The sequence below is a fragment of the Syngnathus typhle genome, linkage group LG9 (genome assembly GCF_033458585.1).
Source record: "Syngnathus typhle isolate RoL2023-S1 ecotype Sweden linkage group LG9, RoL_Styp_1.0, whole genome shotgun sequence".
In the NCBI taxonomy this organism is placed as follows: domain Eukaryota; kingdom Metazoa; phylum Chordata; class Actinopteri; order Syngnathiformes; family Syngnathidae; genus Syngnathus; species Syngnathus typhle.
The window spans coordinates 10,778,087-10,798,366 of record NC_083746.1 but is presented as its reverse complement, the minus strand read 5'-3'; the positions used below and the strand labels follow the sequence as shown (position 1 = coordinate 10,798,366).

Sequence of the window (20,280 nt, the reverse complement as noted above, 5' to 3'; positions counted from 1 at the left end):
CACTGCATCCATTCACTTGCAGTTCACTCTGTGTGTCGTACATGCTTGTCCATGCTCTGCTGGGCTAAGTTTAGAATGTGACTTCTCACCTTAACCACATACGGGACGTTATCTGGCGCTGCGACTTATCTGCACTGAGCAGCTTTCAAACTTTCTCTCTGCATGCCAAAGCCTTCAAAGCAGTGCTTCTCAAACTTTTTAAAACCAAGTCAACTACCGCCTTCCTCAAAGTAGATTTGTGTATATTTGTGTTCTTTTATTATTTTCCATAAATAAAAGTATTTCATAAGTTATAAGAAAGGGTTATGAATAAAAACAATACGTAAATAAACACATTTATTTAAAAAAAATAAAAAATTAAATTAAAAGAAATTGTAATGCAATGCAACATTCGGGTGGGCTGAATGAAAGAACTTAGCCCATCGTTGTGATCGTGCCGCATTTTGAGAACTGCTGCTTTAAAGTGAATTTCGACATGTGCGTGACCTCTCCCTTTTCCCCTCTGCTAACTCTTTCCAACCCGCTGGCACTAAACTAAGGTCACAGAGCGTCTCCTTGCGATCGATCAGGTACAATCTTTAGGTAACTTTACCTCACTGTGACCATTTGCCGACAAATACAGGGAGCGCCCGCGGCGGCTCCGACGCGAGCGACCTAACGTCTTCTCCTGCTCTCCCTCTCTCCTCTTACGTAGGCAATGCCGCTTGGGCCATGGCCACCTCGAAGCCTGATATCCTCATCATCCTGCTTCAGAAGCTCATGGAGGAGGGGAACCTGCTTTACAAGGTGTATATCGTGAGATAGCCAGTGAGAGTTAGTACTTTAGCGAGATAGCTTGCTAGTGAAGTAGTTTGATCGCCAGTGTGAGAGTAACGAGTTAGCTTGTCAGCAAGACTGCAAGATAGATATATGGATATATGGATATATGGATATATGGATATATGGATATATGGATATATGGATATATGGATATATGGATGGATGGATGGATGGATGGACGGACGGACGGACGGACGGACGGACGGACGGACGGACGGACGGACGGATGGATGGATGGATGGATACTTTGTTGTTGTTTTTTTTTTCCCGAAATACCAAAAGCTAGCTTGCATTGACTCGAGACTTGCGTATCAAACCACTCGCTCTCTTTTCGTCAACGGTCAATAGAGGTTTTGAATGAGTGAATGGACTTGTCCCAGCTGTTTTGTCAAAGGGAGCCTACACCAATGCTTTGACATTTAACAATGTCGGCGTCGAAAGGTTAAAGCTGCCGGGCTAATGTAGACGTCTCTTTCATGCTGCTTCCGCCACTGCTGGGAGGTTTGAAGCTCAGGCATCTCACCGCAAAGCGCTGAAAACAAGCCCAGTTGACAACCACCATAAGATAGCATGCAGTTCATTAAGAGCTTATTTGTGTGGCCAGGGTCTGTTTGGAAGCGGCCCTGAGCCCCCTTCCCGGACTCACTCGTTGCGTTTGTGCCTTCATGTGCCTTCCAGAAAGGCAAGATGAAGGAGGCGGCTCAGAGGTACCAGTACGCTTTGAGGAAGTTTCCCAGGGAAGGTTTCGGAGACGACCTGAAGGCCTTCAAAGATCTGCGGGTCTCTCTCTACCTCAATCTCTCGCGCTGTCGCAGAAAAACCAACGTAAGATGGAGTTTTGATCACTTGGCCAAAGTGTTGGAAATCCTTAAATGAATGTTGAGCGGTGTCCTTGTCGCAGGACTTTGGGATGGCTGAGGAGTTTGCCACAAAAGCACTGGAGCTGAAACCAAAATCCTACGAAGCCTTTTACGCCCGTGCGCGAGCGAAAAGGAGCAGCAGGTAAACGAGTCAGCAAACGCTTAAAGAAAACTGTTTTTTCTCCCCAAAACTTGATCCATAACGGCCAAAGATGTACATTGTCTTGCAGACAATTTGCGGCCGCCCTGGCCGACTTGCACAATGCCGCCAAGCTGTGTCCCAACAACCGGGAGATCCGCCGCCTGCTGGCTCGCGTGGAGGACGAGTGTAAGCAGATGCAGCGGGCGCAGACCACCAAAGGCGGAACGGACAGAGGGGCCACCGCCGCCTCCTGCAGCGGTGCCGGCAACATCGGCCAGGCGGCAGGGGGCCACGACTCGGACGGGGAACGTGATGATGCCCAGGAAGAGCCGCTGGAGTGGAGCCAAAGACGCTGCGCCGAGGAGGAGGAAGATGAGGAAGACAAGCGCACGCGGTGCCGGTCGCTGGGGAACTACAGCAGTCATCACCCGGGCAGGCTCCCTCCTCAACGCTACCCTCGGGACCAGCCCCCGGGTCTGCTTCTGCAACCCACCAAGCAGGCCCAAATTGTCAAGACCAGCTCACATGGAGCCAAATCCCAGTTTGCTCCCTCCAGCCCCTTGCCAAGCCGACACATGTCGGGCGTGCTGAAGCCCGGCCCGGGGATCGACATCGGACCGCTCGCGGCGCCCGCCGACGAGCCGCCGTACGGGAACCGCGTGACTCTGACGGTCATGACCCACGCCGGCGAGGCGGCATCCTTTCCCTCCAAAGCGGCCTCGACTCATTTGGACGCCGAGCCCGCGGGAAACATGCGCGTGTCCAGCTCCACCAGCAGCCTGGCGTCCAGCGGCAGCTTGTCAGACGGCGGCAAGGTGGGCCCGGACGTCAAGTCCAAACACGGCCAGCAAGGCGGCGAGTACAAACCCAGGCCCTTCATGGGCGTCACCGACAAGACGGCGCGCTTCCTGCAGCAGAACCCGCAGCCGGCCACCCACACCTGGATTAACCACTCAGTCGAGGAGGAGGAGGACGACGACGCTTTTGGCAAGGCAGCGAGCGCCGCTTACCGCGAGCAACACAGGCCGGTGTTACACAACGGCGGGCCGCTCACCAACCAGTACTCTGACAAGTTCATCTGTTACAAGGACGCCAAGTCCCTGGCCAACGCCAGCCAAGCCCTGCACATCACGTCCATCAAGCCAAAGCGATCGTTTATCGAGTCCAACGTGTAGTCCCGGGAGAGTCTCCCCAAATGTTCCTGCCCGCCACACCTTCTGTCACAAGATGGACGCTTTGCACTGATGGAGGGGGAACCATACTCAAGTGGACATTCCTGTGTTTCAACAAGCTTGCGCCTCATAGTTTGTATTGTTACACTACTCACTAAAAAGTTTGGGATTTTGGATGGAGCGTACGGGTGGTGGTATGCATGGTGAGCAAGGAAAGGACGATAGGAGATGACCTCCTTTGAAATCGCCACAAATCAAACGCCGATTTTAATGATGAGCATTTTGCATCCAAACATTTTGAGAAGATCGAGAAGTTGGCCATGACCTCACCATTCCCGCTTGCTCACCGTTCGTACCAAAACCCGCCCACTCCAATCCGGCAGTTCTTCAACTTGGACCCCCAAAGTTCAAAATATCTCCAACTTTCTGGTGGGCAACGTGTCGTTTTTTTCATCCCGAAGGTCATCCGTATGCACAGTGTTGTTCCGATTGCGTTTTAATGTTCTCCAGAGAGACACGCACACGTTTGTGAAATATGTTTGTACATGTTACGAATCAGCATTAACAAGAGTGGAAAGTCCTTTTGCTCTTTGCTTGTTGTTGCTGTCTAGATTAATTTATTTACCAATGGCTTCAATGTAAGAGCAATATATTTTATCTGGTTATTTTTGCACAGCCAGCAAGACATTTAAATGAAGTGCATGCTTACATTTGCGCTTGACGCCGCCATACATTAGTCCTTCCGGTTTCACGTGGATGTTCAACCGTGCCATGTTTTTTGTCAGTATTGTGGTCGCATATTGTTATGGAGTTGTGCTGCCATGGCAACCATGGGAGAGAAATAAAGACCCCTCCCCAACCCCCCTGAGGGATGACCAACACGTCTATCCAGTGTGATCAAATAAGAATTTTGAAAAGGTCGCGGCATTGTCCAACTTTAAAAAAAAAAAAAAAAGTCTTCTTTTGAGATTTCTTGTTGACTTTTCTCGAGGTCGTATTTTTAAGGTCTGTGCTCCTCTGCTGTCACGCCGATTGTCGCTGGCTCCGCTTCCATCGACCGATGGCCGCCTTCAGAGCTTTGGTTGAGGTGATCTATGTGGTCTGCAAGGTCAGAATGGTCACGGGGCTGATTCTCGTCTCTAATCCAGCGCTCCGTGGATTCACGCTCGCAGGAATAAAAAGCCATCGGAGGAGAGAACGTACCATGAAGCCCGTGCATACTCCCGCTTTGGAACCAAGTTGGGGTGAGTTGCGCAGCTTCATTTTGACAATTATGTTGCTTGCTTTATCAGTGCCTTGTTCAGTTTAAGTTTATTTTAGACAAAAGTAGTGCTTTGCTGCCATCTCAAAGGAACCAGTGAGCTATTGCGCGTCATTGAAACAAAATTTGGGCCTTGGCAGCATCTTGTTGGCATCTTGGTGCCGAGGAACTATGTTGAAGTAAGATGAGGAGCTTCATTTAGACAAGCTTTTGTGTTGAGGAACTATGTCAAAGTGATTTGTGACTGTCACCTGCTCGTTTCTTTCCTAAAGATGCAAGCATTGATTTGAGATGTGGTGGTCGTTTTTCCCCAATGTAATCGCACTTAAGCTAGGGGTTGTCATGACGACCAACAACACGCATCTCAAATGACCTTGTAGCCACCAATCGTTTTGTGGCCTGGCTTAAAAGGTGACGATGGGATTTTGTGGGCTCGTAATGCCGGAACGGATTTTTGCTGCACGCAAGGAGATGGTGCTTGCGTGTGCGTGTTTGTGTTTGCGCCAGTGCTTATGTGTGGGCGTCCATTTCGGCATGTTTGAATGCGTCCATGTCATCGGATAACCAGAGCATTGATAAAAGCGGCTTATGCTTTCCAATTTCAGCTTGTCATTTCAGGATCAAACATTTTTTTAAATCCTGCCATCGCCACACGGCCGCACTCTCCTACTCTCCGAGTCCCATCTCCACCGCCGTCGGGATGGATGCTTGCTTCCTGACAAAAACTCTTGGAGGTGAAACCCTAAAGCACACACACATCATTTCCTCAATATTAAAAGAGCACAGATTGTAAGACGCCCCCACCAGGCGCACACGAGCTGCGCTGGCCCCAACGATTACGTGTGGAGTCTTTAAGTCTACAAGTCTGAGTCATGAACTCGGAGTGCCAGAAGTCAACCTCAGACTTTATTTTTTTAAATCACTTGAACAGACACAGATGACGCAGGAAAGCTCACGTCACCGTCTCCATGGGCGCTTCAATCTTAGGCCACAATATTAGGCACACCTGTACTATCGAGTTCCTCCATCTATTTACTGTCGCTCTCATTCGGATCACATGAAAGCTGAGGCCAGGTGACTTTGGGTGCCAACCAATTGCCATTTTTGGTTTTGCCATCACACCAAGCTAACAATAACCATTAAAGCATTCTTGGAAAATGTGAAGCTAACCATTACGTTGCGGTAATATGAGCATAATAGAGTATAAACAGTCGTCATAATGAGAGCGTATTGACCTTGGCATGCAGTCTTCTCCAGCTCAGCTCCTTCAGACAGAAAAGATTGAGAATACATTTATCATGTGAAAAAAACGAACCACAATGACATGAACAAGTGGAATATTCTTTTGAGTCTGACTGATGGCAAATGGACAGTAAAGCCGCGTTAGGATTCGCAAGCATTTTCCGTCGTGCTAGCTTGGAAAATATGATATCAAGTTTGCATTTCAGTATGAGAGGCTTGAAGGGAAGATGTGGGTTTTTTTCTTTCTTTTTTTTGTGTCCTACCTGTTGTGTTATTTAAAAGCCTTCACAAGTATTCCTGGCTCCTGTGGGTATATAAGACATTGTTTAGTTGGAAAGACACACAGCAAGCATCAACACATTTATATGCGACTCGTCTCATAAACCGCAAGTAAGCTGTTGAAGAACAAAACAAACAAACAAAAAGTTTGCAAACATAATGCAATGGAGAAGGAACAATTAGGAATAAGACACATTATTGCCACCCAGGATTTTGTATTCATCAACATATATATTCAGGGCCATGATGACGGACAAAATATTACGAAACAGCGCCCTCTTGTGGACGTATGAGGGACTTTACCCTAACCCCCCCAAAAAATGCACAAATAAGTCCTTGTAAACATTTTGTTTAATTAGGAGGAACCGCTAAGGCTCAGATTGTGCTAGATGCATGTTAAAAACATTGCAGAGAAGCATCATATGGAAGCACAGTCATAACACAGCACTTTTCTACCAGCACTGAATTCCATTTTATAGTCAAGTGGTGAAGAAATAAACGGACTTCAAATCAAGAGCACAAACAGGATGGCTGGACGACTCTTTGATGATGGTACAAAAATAACCATCTGTTGGGTCAGGCGAAAGGATATCGTAACACTTTGACTCAGTTAGAAGTAGAAAAATAAAGGGAATGTTTCCGAACTTTTCGGACTCAACATAATACAAATGGCTTTTATCATTCCCATTCATCACTGGTGTCATTTTATAAAGCGGTCACAACAACTTCTATGCTGAAATTAAAAGACACATGTTTTTGACAGGTGGGGAAAAAAACTAGCTTATTAAAGGCAGTAACAAAGGGTGTCATATTTCATGGGCGGGGTACTGAGAGCCCTCGTGCAAAAAAACAAATGTCTAGAATGGTTGCTGAAAATGTGACAAGACTCCTAAGTATGTACGTAACACTGAATTGCCCGAGATGTTGCATTCCAAATTCATAACATTAAAAACGATCTGGCCCAAAGTTTAGATCCCTGGTGAATAATCGAATGCCACTCGAGGGTTCTGTATATGAACGATTGTTAGTGTAGCTACGGCGACATCTTAGATTGCGAGTCAGAATATTTTGGCAGCAGCCTAACCACGCTGCGTTTGGACGGAGGGGCACGACCTCCTACGCTCCGCCGTCAAACTCCTCCGCGTCCACCAGGCAGGAGCGGTCAGCGTTGGGCGCTCTGAATGGCGGGTGGTACTCGAACGCCGTGATGATGGAGGAGCCCGGGTGTTGCCTCTGGTACAGGAACCAAAGCACGGCGGAGACGGCCATGATGACAAAGACGCTGAGAATGACCAACACGGACAGCACGGCGTTGCCTTCTGATGGAGGACAAGCCACGAACGATTCAGGCAAGTTGTCACGCACTACAATTTGGCTTACAAGAGTGTGTGTGCATGTGTGGAGGGAACGTACTTTGTTTGGCATCCGCTGCTTCTGAAAAACAAAGACAACACGTGAATAACTGAGCGGAAAAAGGTCCATTTGATTTTAAGACAATGCCGTATGAATCCCTGGGGGTCATGATGCGTACAGTAATGCTTTTCAGTTTTCCCACTTCACATGATTAAACCCTTCTGCAGTAGCCTTGTCATTATAGTACATTTGAAATGAGAAAACAATGTAAGTGCTTGCAATGGCGACCTCTAGTGGACAATGTTACCAACAACCGAGAAATAGAATGTGTTCTCAACCACATACGTTTGACAACGCTGCTATTAGACAAAACTATTCTCAAAATCAGGAACAATTTAGATTAAATTCTTCAACAAACTAAAGTTAATAGTCATATTAAATAATAACTTCAGAAATCTCGTACAAAGGAAAAGCCACACATACTCTGAGCCGTCTCACAGACGATGCCGTTCTCGATATCATCCAAGCAGCTGACGCGTTCCCACTTGCCCGTGTCGCTGTGCAAAGCCACGCACGTTTCCATGGGCACAAAGTCCGACGGGGACGAGCCCGGTTCCCAGTTGGTAAACTTGACCGGCTCCTCATCAAGCCACATCATGCCCTCACCTGGTAAGAGCGAGTTGGTCAGCAAAAACAGAACTGATGAAAGAAACCACTGATGCGCATCTTTCACTTCCTAAATACTTAGGAGAAAAAAAATCCCCATTTTGTGACTCCGTTATGCAAAAAAAAAAAAAAAGGATATCCTGAAGCTGTGTCAGGATGTGCAATGAGCTGGGTGGGCCACGTTTGTCGAGTATTGACCCAAAAAACATGAGTTGATTTTGGCAACAAGTCTTTGGTCACATGACACTTACTGTTTGTATCATAATACATCCCAAGCCATAGATTGACTTCGCCTTTCCACACCTCGGGACTATATTTAACCACAAAGTCATTCTCATCAGCACTCTGGATGGACAGCAGCTCTATAAAAGGAAACATTAAGAACAATAAAAATGGAAGCCATGTTGACTGGACACAACATTAGGAACACCTGTAAGATCAGAAATGTCATTATTCTTTTATATTGGGGAATGCAATTTTTTTGACATACCAGATTTTGGGCAGAGGCTTTTGGCTGCCTCAAAATTATACACTTTGAGTTTGTCCTCCTCTCCGTGGACAAAGTGGTAGCATCTGTCTTGAAAGGGAACCCAGGTACGTCCATCGGCAGGACAGTCTGTAGAGGATTGCGTGGAAAAACTTAAGACAGTGTCAATTCTTTTGAAAGTATATTTTGGGTGAGAGTTCCCTGCTTAGTCCTCACTTCATTTTTTTGACAAATTGAAATGAATTACTTGCGGGATCTGTGCTGACAGTAATTCTAAATTTGCAGTTATAACTCCACGCAAACAAAGTAGTCGTAACGCTTTTGTAACGCTGTAAGAAAGGGTCAAGGGGATTAAAAGGAACAGACAGTTAAAATAAAATTGTGCAATCTGATATCCACGCAACGCTGGCTGCACAACTTTATTGCGGCGTAAACAACAGTATCGACATTTGAGAGACTTTTAAAACGTTTCACTTCCCGAAGAAACAATACAAGAGACTTGCAAGTTAGTGGAAGGAAAAAGAGGCCTTATAATAAAACCAAACGTATCGAGACAGTGTTGTGTGCGCATGTTGCGTTATAACTAAAGCGAGTAGGGCTAAGTTTGCCGTGGTCCTTACCACCCATCCAAGCAGCCTGTAGCTGGAGAAGAAATACACACAAGCAGCAGGACAGGGACAAAGAAGGACGACCACTTTTCTGCGGCAACTCCATGACAGCAACGAGCCACAAGAATCTGCAAACCCCCCTGACGTGTATTCTGCTGTTTACGAACCGAGTTAGCCCCGCCCACTAGTTCGTACCAAACATGCCTGCCAGAGAAGAACCCAGAAACATTTGGAGCGTTTGGTTGTGTGACATAATATTGTACTTTCAATGTCTTTGGATTTTATTTAAATATGAACATAACCCAGTAATCTACCAGGTCCGCCTAATGACGGTAAAACAAGAACCTTAAATACCCTAGCAACGCTATCAAAAGTTGAATGTCAAATGACGCGTTCAAAGCACAACGAGAGCATAGGAAAGAAGGGTACGACTTTATTTAGTTCATCTGTGACCTGGAAGTAAACGACGTGGCCGTCACCTACCGGCTCATTTGAATGAGCCTGCATTTTACCAAAACTGCAAAAACTAACACGTTGGATAACATGCATGGATGTTTCTTCTCTGGAATGTACTGTGGAATTCGGCCAAGAATCTTCACCAGAGTTTAAGAATGTTTTGTTGGATTTTTTACGTGGGAAAAAAACATCTTGGCTTGTTGACGTGAAAGTTGCTCATTAAAAGGACGACAATATTAATGTATAGCTTCAGATGCTTGGTTTAGTTAGTTTCATCTCATATTGTGTTGTTGCTTTTGTCAATATCTGAAAAGGAAAAGGTTTCAGTAAGTTTTAAGCCGCTATTGTTGCTGATTTGTGGGTACAGGTGTGTTCTCTAGCTTATTGATTGGACCACTATGAATGAGATAAAAAAGTGTCCGCTAATTTGTTAAAATACCCCAAAAGCGCTTGATTAAAATGCTTTTAATAAATTATTTCACAATTTGGTCAGTGATTAAATAACTTAATAAATTTCTTATTTACAAACTCCACCAGAATACACATTTTAAAAAAAAATCAGTTTTCTTTATTTAAAAAAAAAAAAAAAAAAAACCTGAGGCAGAAATCTAGAGGGAAACAAATTTGGCCTTAACAAACACGACCAAACAGACAATCGCCTTTTAACGGTACAACCAAATCACCACAGGCAAGTGTGTGGTACGAAAAAAAAACCCATCATAAACCTCTTCCTCAATCTTTCTGTACAAAACAAATCTTTATAAATTAGAACTTTGTTTTCATACAACCTAATGACTGTTCAACATGATGGCTGCTTATATGAGCAGTTTTTCTTTTGATGCATTTCTGCATTTTGCGCCCCCGATACTATGGCACTTGGTTCGGATGCCACTAGCAGCATTAACTCACAAAACAGTCTCGGTTCTGAGTCTCGAGCGTGATGCAGAAACCTTGAGCATAGCCTGTTCCACTTGACACCCAACAACAACAACTGCTGCTTGTGAGTTTGTCTCCACCCATGACTGGGTGACCAAACCTATTGTCCTTGGAACCACTGAGATGAAAGTAGCAGTTGTTTACCAAAGTAAGAAGCTTGCGGTTGAACCCTTCCTGAAAATGGAGACACTATGTACAAAGATGTTTGGAAGAAAAATCCTTTTAAAAAAAAAAAAAACAACTAAAGCAAACTACACTGTGACCAGCTCCTGAGCTTAGCGTTTGGTCTGGGAAGTGGGGTGGACTTGCTAACCCGGTTTAGAACTGAGGAACACGGAAAAACTGAGGTAGATATCTGGTCTGACTGACCACTTGTTGGAATAGCAGAAGGGCACCTTGATCAAGAATGTTATTTTTTTTAAAAACAAAAGAACGCACCACTTGTAGTGCTGTCAGATCATACCACTCTTTTTATTTTACACTATATCCTCATTAACTAATATTGCATTTTTTAAGTCTGTGGCACTTGTTGGATTAAAAGCAAACTGAGTGTAAATGTTGAAAGGCACAGTCCATTACTGCAAGCTTAATCGGAGAGTCACCCCCTTTCCGGTAAAAGACAGATTCTGTTTCCTCAGTCTACAAACTCCTCCTCTTTGGTGATAAAACAAAGTGCTGACTGTACGTTTCCGATTAAAAACTGAGGTACAGTGCATTTCTCCTGTTAGCGCTCACCAAGTCCAATGTTGAGGCTTTGTTGTGTGTGCACAAATCTAAATCCACGTGTTCCTCTTGGCTTGTTAAATAAAAATGAAAAAGACACACTATCATGTAAATGGCAACCCAAAGTTACCATAAAAAAGAAAATCCTTGCCGGTCCAACTTAACGTCAGCTAGTTTAAACCAAATCCAAAACATGATCTTTCCAAGACCACGTTGAAGCATTGCTTTCAAAATAAATATCACATCAAAATGAACAGGCGTCTGCACATACTAAGTACATCATCTTCTCAAAAAAAAAACACCACGTAGCTCATTTACAAAGCAACATCCCTTCGCTTCTTTTTTTTTTTGGGGGGGGGGTGTCAATCTAAACAATCACTGTAGTAAAACTGTTAAGGCAAACTGTGTCGTCATCCGATAGCACGGTGGGAGAAAAAAAAAAAAAAAAAACGCAAAACACTTGGTTGGCCATGGCAACACTCGCACAGCAAGCAAAAAAACCCATCAAACTGAAAAAGACAAAAAAAAATGATCACCAGGCAGTTTTGTTGTCTTGTATTTGCTGGCAATCTTTGGTAAAAAATAAACCTTTTCTTGTACGAAAATAAAAAATAAAAATAACTTTTTAAAACGTCTTCTTTAGTAGTAGGAGTTTTTGAACTCTTGTAAAAATGGCTTCACGACATTGCAAAACCAGTGCAAAGCAGTGAAGGATCTGTAGCGTTTTTGTATGATTGCTCTGGCCAATCGTCCGCACTACTTGGCTTGTTGGTAGGCGTACGACGGAGCGCTGCCGGGTGTGTCCACCTGAGGCGCCACTCCGTTTTCCTAAAAGAGAGCACCGGCGAGATGAACTATTTTGCCCCAAAAAAAAGGTTCGCTTTTGGACGGCGATACACTTACTTCTGCGGGAACAGCTGCTGGCTGCATGTGCGTGTACTGAGGGATGTAAGCAGTGGGCATGGGAGGGGTGGCTCCCAAGAACTGAACAGCACACAAAATAACATTGTTTGGATTTGAAATAGAATGCCTTTCTGATCATCTTGCACATAATTCGAGTATTGTCTCACCGCTCCTGCATTGCCCAAAGACATATGACTCATTTGCTGTGCCAAGGGAGTCATCAGGGACGTAGGCTGCAATGACAGTGATGGCTCCATAGAGGGCGATATGACTGCACCCTAGAAGCAAACGCAAAGGGAGTGGATGCAGATGTGTCAAAAAAAACAACTCAAAAGGGTGAATGGGAATTTTTAGCTGCTCAAGGGAATGCAATGCGATAGTGTCAACAAAAGCTTGTTATTTATTCATGTTTTACGTCATGACCAGAGCAGAAAACGGTCACATGGTGTGGTCAGGTTGCATGCTTATTGGCTTTTTTTTTTTTTTTTTAAACAAAGCAAAACCTGAGATCTCATTTCTACACCTGTTATGTCCATCCTGGCACTTGATGATAATAATAATAATAATAATAATTAATAATTGTACCTTTTGTAGTTTCATTTCTGCTAAAGCCATAAAGGAAGCATTTTTAGACCAAGAAAAAAAAAGAGTCTGTTTGCTCACAGGGTGCTGCATGATGTAGGGCTGATGAGGCATCCATGACGGGTTCTGCACCTGAAACGTCACACAGAAAGAATCAAGTCATTCTTTTCTTGACGAGCCGTGGACAGACGGGAATGCGGTTTTAATGACGTGCAAAAGTTATGACTGGACTGGATCCGCTTTTAAAATGTCTACGCATGATCACCACTTCATTGAACGAAATTTGACAGTAGACCACTGCAAATGACCATAATAATCTAATTTGATAAATTGTGCACATTGCCTGAAAACAGTGGAGCCTCGGTGACCTGACATTTTTCAAGATACATATTGTCGCTCTGCTTATTTGATGTCTTGAGTTCAAATGTACTTAGGAGAGTTAAATAGTATTTAACCAAAGAGCAACGCTTAGCTTAATGCTACCACATAATGTAAATTCCCATAAATAGGCTAACAAAACTAGCAGCAATGTTGTGGGAATTGAAACCCTTTAAGCAACGGATATTTAAATACAAACGGTGCAGCAACACTGGTCAACATAGTGTAAAATACACACCGGCACGTTTTGGCTCTTATGTACAGTAGTTGCATGAAGTGATTCAAGAATCCAAACCTGATATGCTGAAACCGGAGACATGTACGTGGACAAGGGCATGTGAGCAATCATCCTGTTTGAAATGCTGTACGCCGGTGGGAAGAATCTATGCACACAAAATCAGAACCATGTGTTGTCTACATGAAGTGAGCTAGACGCAAACGGGCTGGAAAGCCCAACTTACTCGTTTTGCATTGCGGCTGCGCTGGGATTGTACGTGAGTGTCATACCAGCCTGGAGGGGAAAGAACAAGTTTGGCAAAAAATGCATAATTGTAAGTAAACATTTGTGAGGTTTTCTGAGTTGAGGCCCAATGTTAGCATTAGCTCAGTGGAGTGGGTCCAATTTTTGGCCTTTTATGATCTCTGTTGTTATCCACATGATACTCTTGACTCGTGTTTATGAGAGTTAGCTGATGAGAACTACTGTGGTGTCCTGGTTTTACATTTTGCACGAGTTGAGACGATCAAGCCACTACAGTTAAACAGTGCGGAAGTTGTGTGACCTTAAAGAAGCCATATCATGACTTGATCAAATTTTTACCAGTCTGGTGTTTCCATCTCTGAGCCAACCTCGACCATTGTGCACAAACTTGTTTTGGCTTTGTCGCTTTTTCTGCCCACCGTCGGCAAATTTGCAGAGCAAAGGTTCAGCAGGTGCTGGGTAGAGGACAGAAGATTGGAAAGCAGGCTTCACCAAACAGCAGTCAGACTACACAACCTTCCAATTTGGAGAGCTGACCCCACCTCCCCCCCCCCCCCCCCCCACCAGCCGAGGCATGACTATTTCTGTCGTATAATCCAATTAAAAAGATTAGGCTGGGAGCGGAGCCTCTTGGGCCGAATGCATATGATCCCCGGCTGGAAGGAGCAAACAGTTGGCTGAGCGCCGTATTAGCAGCCATAGAATGGTCTTTACCCGGTACACCGGCGGGCGTCTTGATGTATTTGCCGTTGAAGTGAGAAATGACGGCGTTGCATTTTTCGGTCGACTCCATCCTGGATTTAGGAAACGTAAGTGAGCCAAAAAGCACAATTAAGACGGACGATGTAAAAGACAAGGTGGCCTACCTGGCAAAGCCCACTCCTCTGCTGGCTCCGCTCGAGTCCCTCAAGATGCGTGTTGATATGACCTGGCCAAAGCGCTTCAGCATGTTCTCCAGCTCCTGCTCGTCCATCGACAGTGGCAGGTTGGAGATATACAAGTTGGTTGGGTCTTGTTCTTGTTGCTGTAGGGCCAGATGGGAGAATTACCATTTGCGCTTATTTCCACTGTCTCGCTTTCGGCACAAAATGGCCACCGTGAAGTTTAAGTTGCTTGCATGCTCGCATCAGCTCATTTTTCTTCTAATAGTTAGCATCAGCAGAAATGCGAGCGACGACGACAAGACCCAGGGGAGCGGGCTCTCCAAATTAATATTCACAGCGAGGTGATGAGGGGAAAAAAACACGACGCAAGCTAAAGTAAATAGAAAGCAGAACGAACTGGTTGAGAACGCCATAACCGGTTTGGCGAGGCGGAAAGAAGGAGAGGTCACAGTGTGTAGGAGGAGCATCGTGACTGTCTGTAAACTCCATAACGATGAGGAGAAAAATATGTAGGAGCATCATTTTGTTGTCTGCACTATGCATTCCCCCTCCTATTTGTAGAAACCAGTGGAGCAGGCAATGCATGGAAAAAGGTTGGTCAGGCAGGTACCTTTGCCATCTGAGCTTGAACTCCACTGCTCTTTAGGGCAGCCACGGCTTTCTGAGCTGCAGTGGGACTATCAAAATCCACAAAGCCATAACCTGAGGAGACAAGTAGGACAAGTAAGGGCAATGCTAGCGTGCAGCGTGTCTTTTCATTCTTGACAAAACAAAAACCTTGCTTACAAGTAGCCGTTACATTTGCATTAGTCTTTGAATATATGCTTTGAATGTGGAGAAGAAGAGCGTGAAAAAAACGCTGAGGATGCAGATACCACAGCGATGTTACTGGCTGAGGTCAGCTCTTTGTACAAACAGGGTGAACCCGTAGTCTCTGGCTTCTACTCAAGCTATTTTTAGCCTGCTCAAACTAAATAAAGGTGAATATGTGATTGAAGCTGAAAAAAAGGCTCGAGTGCGCTGCCAATTTGGCTTTTGAGTCATTTGCTTAGTTTTTAATTGCTATTATTGTTGGATTGGAATTTTGGCCCAAATTTTAGCCACAATTAGCTTAAAGAAAATTCACCTTTGTATTGATTCATCATGTGTGTAACGGTACTCGTAGATTGACGAAACTGAAATGGGCGGTCACACTGGATGGGATCAATAACGTGGCATTCAACGGACTCTGCTGCGCCAACAAACCCATCATAATTATTTTATTTTTCTTTAACTATGAGCGTTACTCTAAAGCTGCAAGGAACACTGAAGTGCCGTCCTTGTTGGGAGAAACAAGGCCACACACACCTTTGCACGTGTTGGTCGTCTTGTCCAGGATGGCCTTTGTTGAGACAATTTTGCCATAGCTGAGGGAGAAGCAGAAAGACGAGGTATGTTGCCCAAGAGAGCGAGCCAGTTGTACAACATGTAAAGAAAAGAAAGAAAAAAAAGAGGGAGGGAGCGTTCGGCAACGGTGACATCAACGCATTGGCATGAAACGTTATTACGAGCAAGTGCAGCAGTCGCAGGACGGAATATAATAAAAATGCGACTCAGAGTGTAGCCGAACCGCCTACATTTTCATTTTGATCGATACTTTTATAAATAACCGATCCCATTAAACTGCGTCGCTGCAATTTAGACACCACCAAAAAAAAGCGCTTAAATTGGCAGCTATGCAGTGTTTATCCAAATTTGGAGGCCTGATTTCAACGCAATGTAAATCGAGTGTCAACGGTGAGAAGATATCCAGTCCGTACAATTCCTCGAGCCTCATCTTCTTTTCCCTTGAGATTAAATGAATACCGTAATCCGAGTTGATCCTCACTTCTAAACGGAGCGAATAAAAGAAACAATTAGCCGGAAGTTGATAACTAGGGCACGGTATCTCCTTCCACGTCACGTTTAAGCATTGAGAACTCTCTCTTCAACTCTGTTTATGAATTTTCTGCCAGGTCCTCCTAAAAACCCATCCGCAGCACTGCTGTGTGTACGAACGAGGCGATCAATGGCAGATCAATGGCGGATAACGACGAGAGGAAGTGCGCTACTCACGGCTGACAGAGTTTGACCAGGTCATGGTCCGTCATGGATGGGGACAAGCCTCGGATGTAGAGGTTGGTCTTGCTGAGTTGATCCCAGCCTGCAGTGCTACTACTGCTGCTGTTGTTGGTGGTGCTGCTGTTGTTACTTGGGCTGGGTGGAGCCATGGGATGAGAGAGGAGGCTAACTGGTGACTGGAAAAAAAGGGAAAAAAAATACTTGTTTGACTAATTCTGTTATTTGTTAATCAGTGGCAATTTGGTGTCGAATAAAAACTCTTCAGTGTTGTACTTGTTGCAGTCGGTATGAGGAGAAACAAATTCCAGAGTGACTTTTTCTGGTCTGAAGAGAGCTTTTGCTCCTCCAGGGGTTTGTCAGTGATTATCCCCCCCCCCCCCCCCCCCCAACCACCTTCCTTCTCTTTGGGGGATCTCAAGCTGAGAGGAAGTTAATGGAATCTGAAGCATGAAACACCGACATGACCGAGCAACCCGAGTCTGGACTCCCGAGCTTCTCTTGTCTTTTATAAACAGTCAAACCCAGTTTGCCTTTTTTTGCCTCATGTCGCTGTTGGTGACATTGTGACATTGTCACCTCCCTTCCGTTCGCTAACTATTTCGGAATTAATTGAACGATTCAACGGAGCGGGCCAAAATGCTCTCATGAAAGGATTTCCTGTGAGGGAAAAGAATGAAGCGGCGGTGATTACTCCAGTGAGTCACTGCGATGGTGAGAAATAATGCTACTACTGTTGTCACATGAAGACACTAGGTGATAGTGGTAGTCGCTAAATCAAAACACAAAGCTATCAGTGAGACCTGCTTTTAATGACCGTCTCATGACTAGTCCCCCATCCCTCCCCCTTAGCATGACTGTGGTTAATTTCGCAGTAAGTTATTTCAAGAAGTCAGAAGTCACAGACTGGTCAAAAAGAACCCAAAAATATATATTTTTAAAAAGTCCACGGTCTCAAAGCTATATGTAAACAAGGCAACACACCTGTGCAAAGTGTTACACTCCAAAACAGCGCAGAGATAAAAAAAAATTTTCTACAAACTAGGTCAAATAAGACCATTTCCTGTGGCACCCCTACTATATTCTACTGAAATGCAGAAACTCATTAATTACACTACATTGTAATGAAAGTGGAAAAAATACAAAGGCTGGGCTAAATGCAGCAGTTGCAATAATAACATAAAAAAACACACTAAAGTTTATTCTCTTATTCTTTTAAAACATGCAGAATTGATATTTATTTTGAATTACTTAAAAACAAATACCTGACGCTAATTGCTGGAGAGCGAAAAAACACGCACATTCAGAATAAGTCCTTTGTTTGCTGAGTTTGTGGTTTTACAAGATTACAGCGATACAATGCGTCTCATGTGATGGTTCAAATTATTATTATTACTTTTTTTCTGCGCAAAGTACAGCTTTGGATATTCCACCCAAACAATACTTGACTTTTAATAAAGTAGTAATAAGTCAATAATAACAAGTTTAAAAGTAAATAAGGTAACAAACCCTATGGAGTATGTAAATTGCATCATATCTGCAATGTTATCCGAAAACACAAACTAGCATTTAAAGCGTTTGTATAATCTACAGTATAGCAATAGAATAGCCAACAGCTAGAGTTGACTTAAGTTCAGCATGAAACTGAAAATGTCCTTCTCCTGCGAGATGGAGGGTCAGTTTTTGGGTTTCATTCCCCGATCAATTCACTCGACTAGAGGGACTGTGAGGAGAATGGGGAGCGGACGACATCTTATCAGTCAGCAACAGACCAGCTGAGCCTGTCATACTGTATAATACGCAGGGCTTCCAGTAACAGGCCTCGCCCATTCAGCTCCTGCCACAGGATAACAGCGCGAACATGAGCAAATATGCCTTCTTTTTTTTCTTCTCCAGAAGCCTTTTTTTTTTGCTCAGCGACATTCAGAGAAATCAAATCAATATATGCAACTACGCATCAACGCTTTATTGATCTTGCAGGGATTTCCCCCCCTCCTCCTCAAATCCAGTCCAAACAGAGATTATTGAATTTATTTTGAAGGGCTGCTTGCTGGAAAAGTTAAATTTTCCTCTAGTGCCGTTTGGGGTTGCTTAGGAGAAACATAAGGCAAGTCCAAGTTTTTTTTTTTTTTTTTCTATCCATGATACAGGCAGCCGGTATTCACGGTATTCCTAAGAGACCTCTGAATCACACACAGACGCCTTAACACCACACTTTTTCCCCCTTACAAAATAGCACAAGAATCCTTATCATTCTTTCCCTTTTACATAGCAAATGAATCTTTCACCGGACCCTGAACGCAACACTCTAGTTTCACACGAATAAACATGGACTTGATGGGAGAGTTTCGCGTTTATTAAGGCAGTAAATAGTAGACGGGCGGGTTAGTAAAGGGTGGAATAGATCGAAAGCGTGCTAGTTACCTGTTTGCGAAACTGAGTCCTTAGTGGGTTTCCAGTATTAGAAAAAATCATCCTCAGTCTGATCAAAGGGAGAGTTGCCTTTTACTTGAATAACTAAGTCCCTCGTCTCGAATAACTAAATCCCGCTCACTCGGCTGACGACGCGCATAAAAATGGTATTGTGAGCATATCTGTGGTCACGCAGCCTCGATATCGTCGATGCTCCGGCAACAGACGCCCCCGTCCCAACTTCGAGCGCGGCCCTGCCTCGTATGTTTGACGGGCTTCATGACTCGCAGTCAGCGGGAAGCGGGAGTGAGGCTAAAATGTTAGACCAAACCTTTTCGCAGGTCGCGTAGGGGTGCTCAAATCCCAATGTTCTTTAATAAAGAATATTATGGACACGTTTCGAAGTTAGCCGGCTTGTTCAGCCAAATCAAATACAAACCTTAATATTTGGCGTTGAATATCGTCACGTTTTAAGTAATTTGTTATGACCTGCTTTACTAAGAAGATTCCATTCCGCGTGGCATTCACCTATGATGTTGTTGTTTGGACTGTTACATGATGCATACATACTTAACATTCCACGGTGTGTCTTGTCCTCGTGGTTCTGTTTGCCTCGCACCATTTGAATAAATCGTACTATTCAACAAAGGAGAAAAAACATGGACATTTACTAATAGTGACGACTGGGATTACCCACTGCTCGAGGTATTCTAATTTGGTCACACATAGAGCCGATGACGGAGCATTACGACGCTGATGGTCATGGTGAATGACAACAAGAAGTGACGTCGTCCTTTTCCGTGATTTTGAATAAGATTAGGTCAAAAATGCACACCGTCACAATCGTCAACGTTACAAAATCATCACGGAAATATGACACATTGCTGACATGCTCTTATCCGTGTCACCATTTGTTTATGTCACCCAAGAGTGAACAATTAATTATCTAATACCGCCTATTGTCACCTAATAAAACGTGATCAGAGTTGTTGACTGAATTGTAAAATGAATTTTATTTGCATGCTAGCCCCGTGGTGACCATCTGCACGTGCCCCGACTGGGTGCCCGGGACGCTGCTCACACGTTTGCCTGCTTTGTAATGTTTTCATCGATTCACGACGTGTATTTTGGAGTGTTCTCTTGGATTGAGGGGTGCTGGTTGGCCGCTGTTACTTTTTTCCCTTTGTCTTTTAGCTTTGATTTGCTTTGATGGCTTTTATCTTGAGCACTTTCTGACTTTCTTTGTGGCGCCGTTGTGTGGCAGCCTTATGAGAGCCTATTGAGTTGCGCTCATTACATCTGTGTGTCTTTTGTATACCCACTCTGTGGTATGGATACTGCTGGGGCCTGATTTTCCCCACCCCTGGGGATCAATAAATATTCAATCAATCAATCAATTAAATAAGTCCCTGCTCAACAAAATAACCTGTCTTTTTATATACTAAATGTATCCACCACACTTCCCCATTAAGACAGTAATTGAACCGCCATTAATACGAGACAACCCCCCCCAAAAAAATTCATTAAAAACATGTAATA

General features: G+C 44.2%; 3 protein-coding genes across 13 annotated transcripts in view; 1 reads left to right on the top strand and 2 right to left on the bottom strand.

The window, feature by feature from the left end:
• tanc1b (tetratricopeptide repeat, ankyrin repeat and coiled-coil containing 1b) overlaps nt 1-6,609 on the top strand; it is a 51,972-nt gene extending 45,363 nt beyond the window's left edge. For 3 of the 9 annotated variants that reach the window (XM_061287929.1, XM_061287930.1, XM_061287935.1), the window contains 5 exons: nt 540-569; nt 695-786; nt 1,498-1,644; nt 1,721-1,821; nt 1,892-6,609. In XM_061287929.1, coding sequence (XP_061143913.1) covers nt 540-569; nt 695-786; nt 1,498-1,644; nt 1,721-1,821; nt 1,892-2,996 — 1,475 coding nt within the window. In that variant the 3' untranslated portion in view covers nt 2,997-6,609. Of the gene's footprint in view, nt 1-539; nt 583-694; nt 787-1,497; nt 1,645-1,720; nt 1,826-1,891 lie in introns of those variants that run through there. The other 6 variants (XR_009715831.1, XM_061287931.1, XM_061287933.1 and 3 more) reach the window with 6 other exon arrangements.
• cd302 (CD302 molecule) lies at nt 6,109-9,069 on the bottom strand. 2 transcript variants are annotated; one of them, XM_061287940.1, is made up of 6 exons: nt 8,902-9,069; nt 8,285-8,410; nt 8,046-8,156; nt 7,612-7,794; nt 7,189-7,206; nt 6,109-7,094 (listed from the first exon to the last, which is right to left on the bottom strand). In XM_061287940.1, exons 1-6 carry the CDS (start codon nt 8,993-8,995, stop codon nt 6,892-6,894), a joined length of 735 nt encoding a protein of 244 aa, XP_061143924.1. In that variant the 5' UTR covers nt 8,996-9,069; the 3' UTR covers nt 6,109-6,891. The 2 variants fall into 2 exon arrangements, with proteins under 2 accessions (XP_061143924.1, XP_061143923.1); XM_061287939.1 differs by having other exon boundaries at nt 7,189-7,209; nt 8,902-9,066.
• Nucleotides 9,070-9,794: 725 nt separating this feature from the next.
• Nucleotides 9,795-19,043, bottom strand: LOC133160249 (RNA-binding motif, single-stranded-interacting protein 1). 2 transcript variants are annotated; one of them, XM_061287938.1, is made up of 13 exons: nt 18,754-19,043; nt 16,327-16,508; nt 15,580-15,638; nt 14,843-14,934; nt 14,215-14,372; nt 14,063-14,142; nt 13,688-13,803; nt 13,329-13,378; nt 13,163-13,250; nt 12,571-12,621; nt 12,075-12,185; nt 11,908-11,988; nt 9,795-11,832 (listed from the first exon to the last, which is right to left on the bottom strand). In XM_061287938.1, the coding sequence occupies exons 1-13, from the start codon at nt 18,802-18,804 to the stop codon at nt 11,761-11,763; spliced, it is 1,191 nt and encodes a 396-aa protein (XP_061143922.1). In that variant the 5' UTR covers nt 18,805-19,043; the 3' UTR covers nt 9,795-11,760. The 2 variants fall into 2 exon arrangements, with proteins under 2 accessions (XP_061143922.1, XP_061143921.1); XM_061287937.1 differs by having other exon boundaries at nt 9,795-11,988.
• Between the last annotated feature and the right edge of the window lie 1,237 nt (nt 19,044-20,280).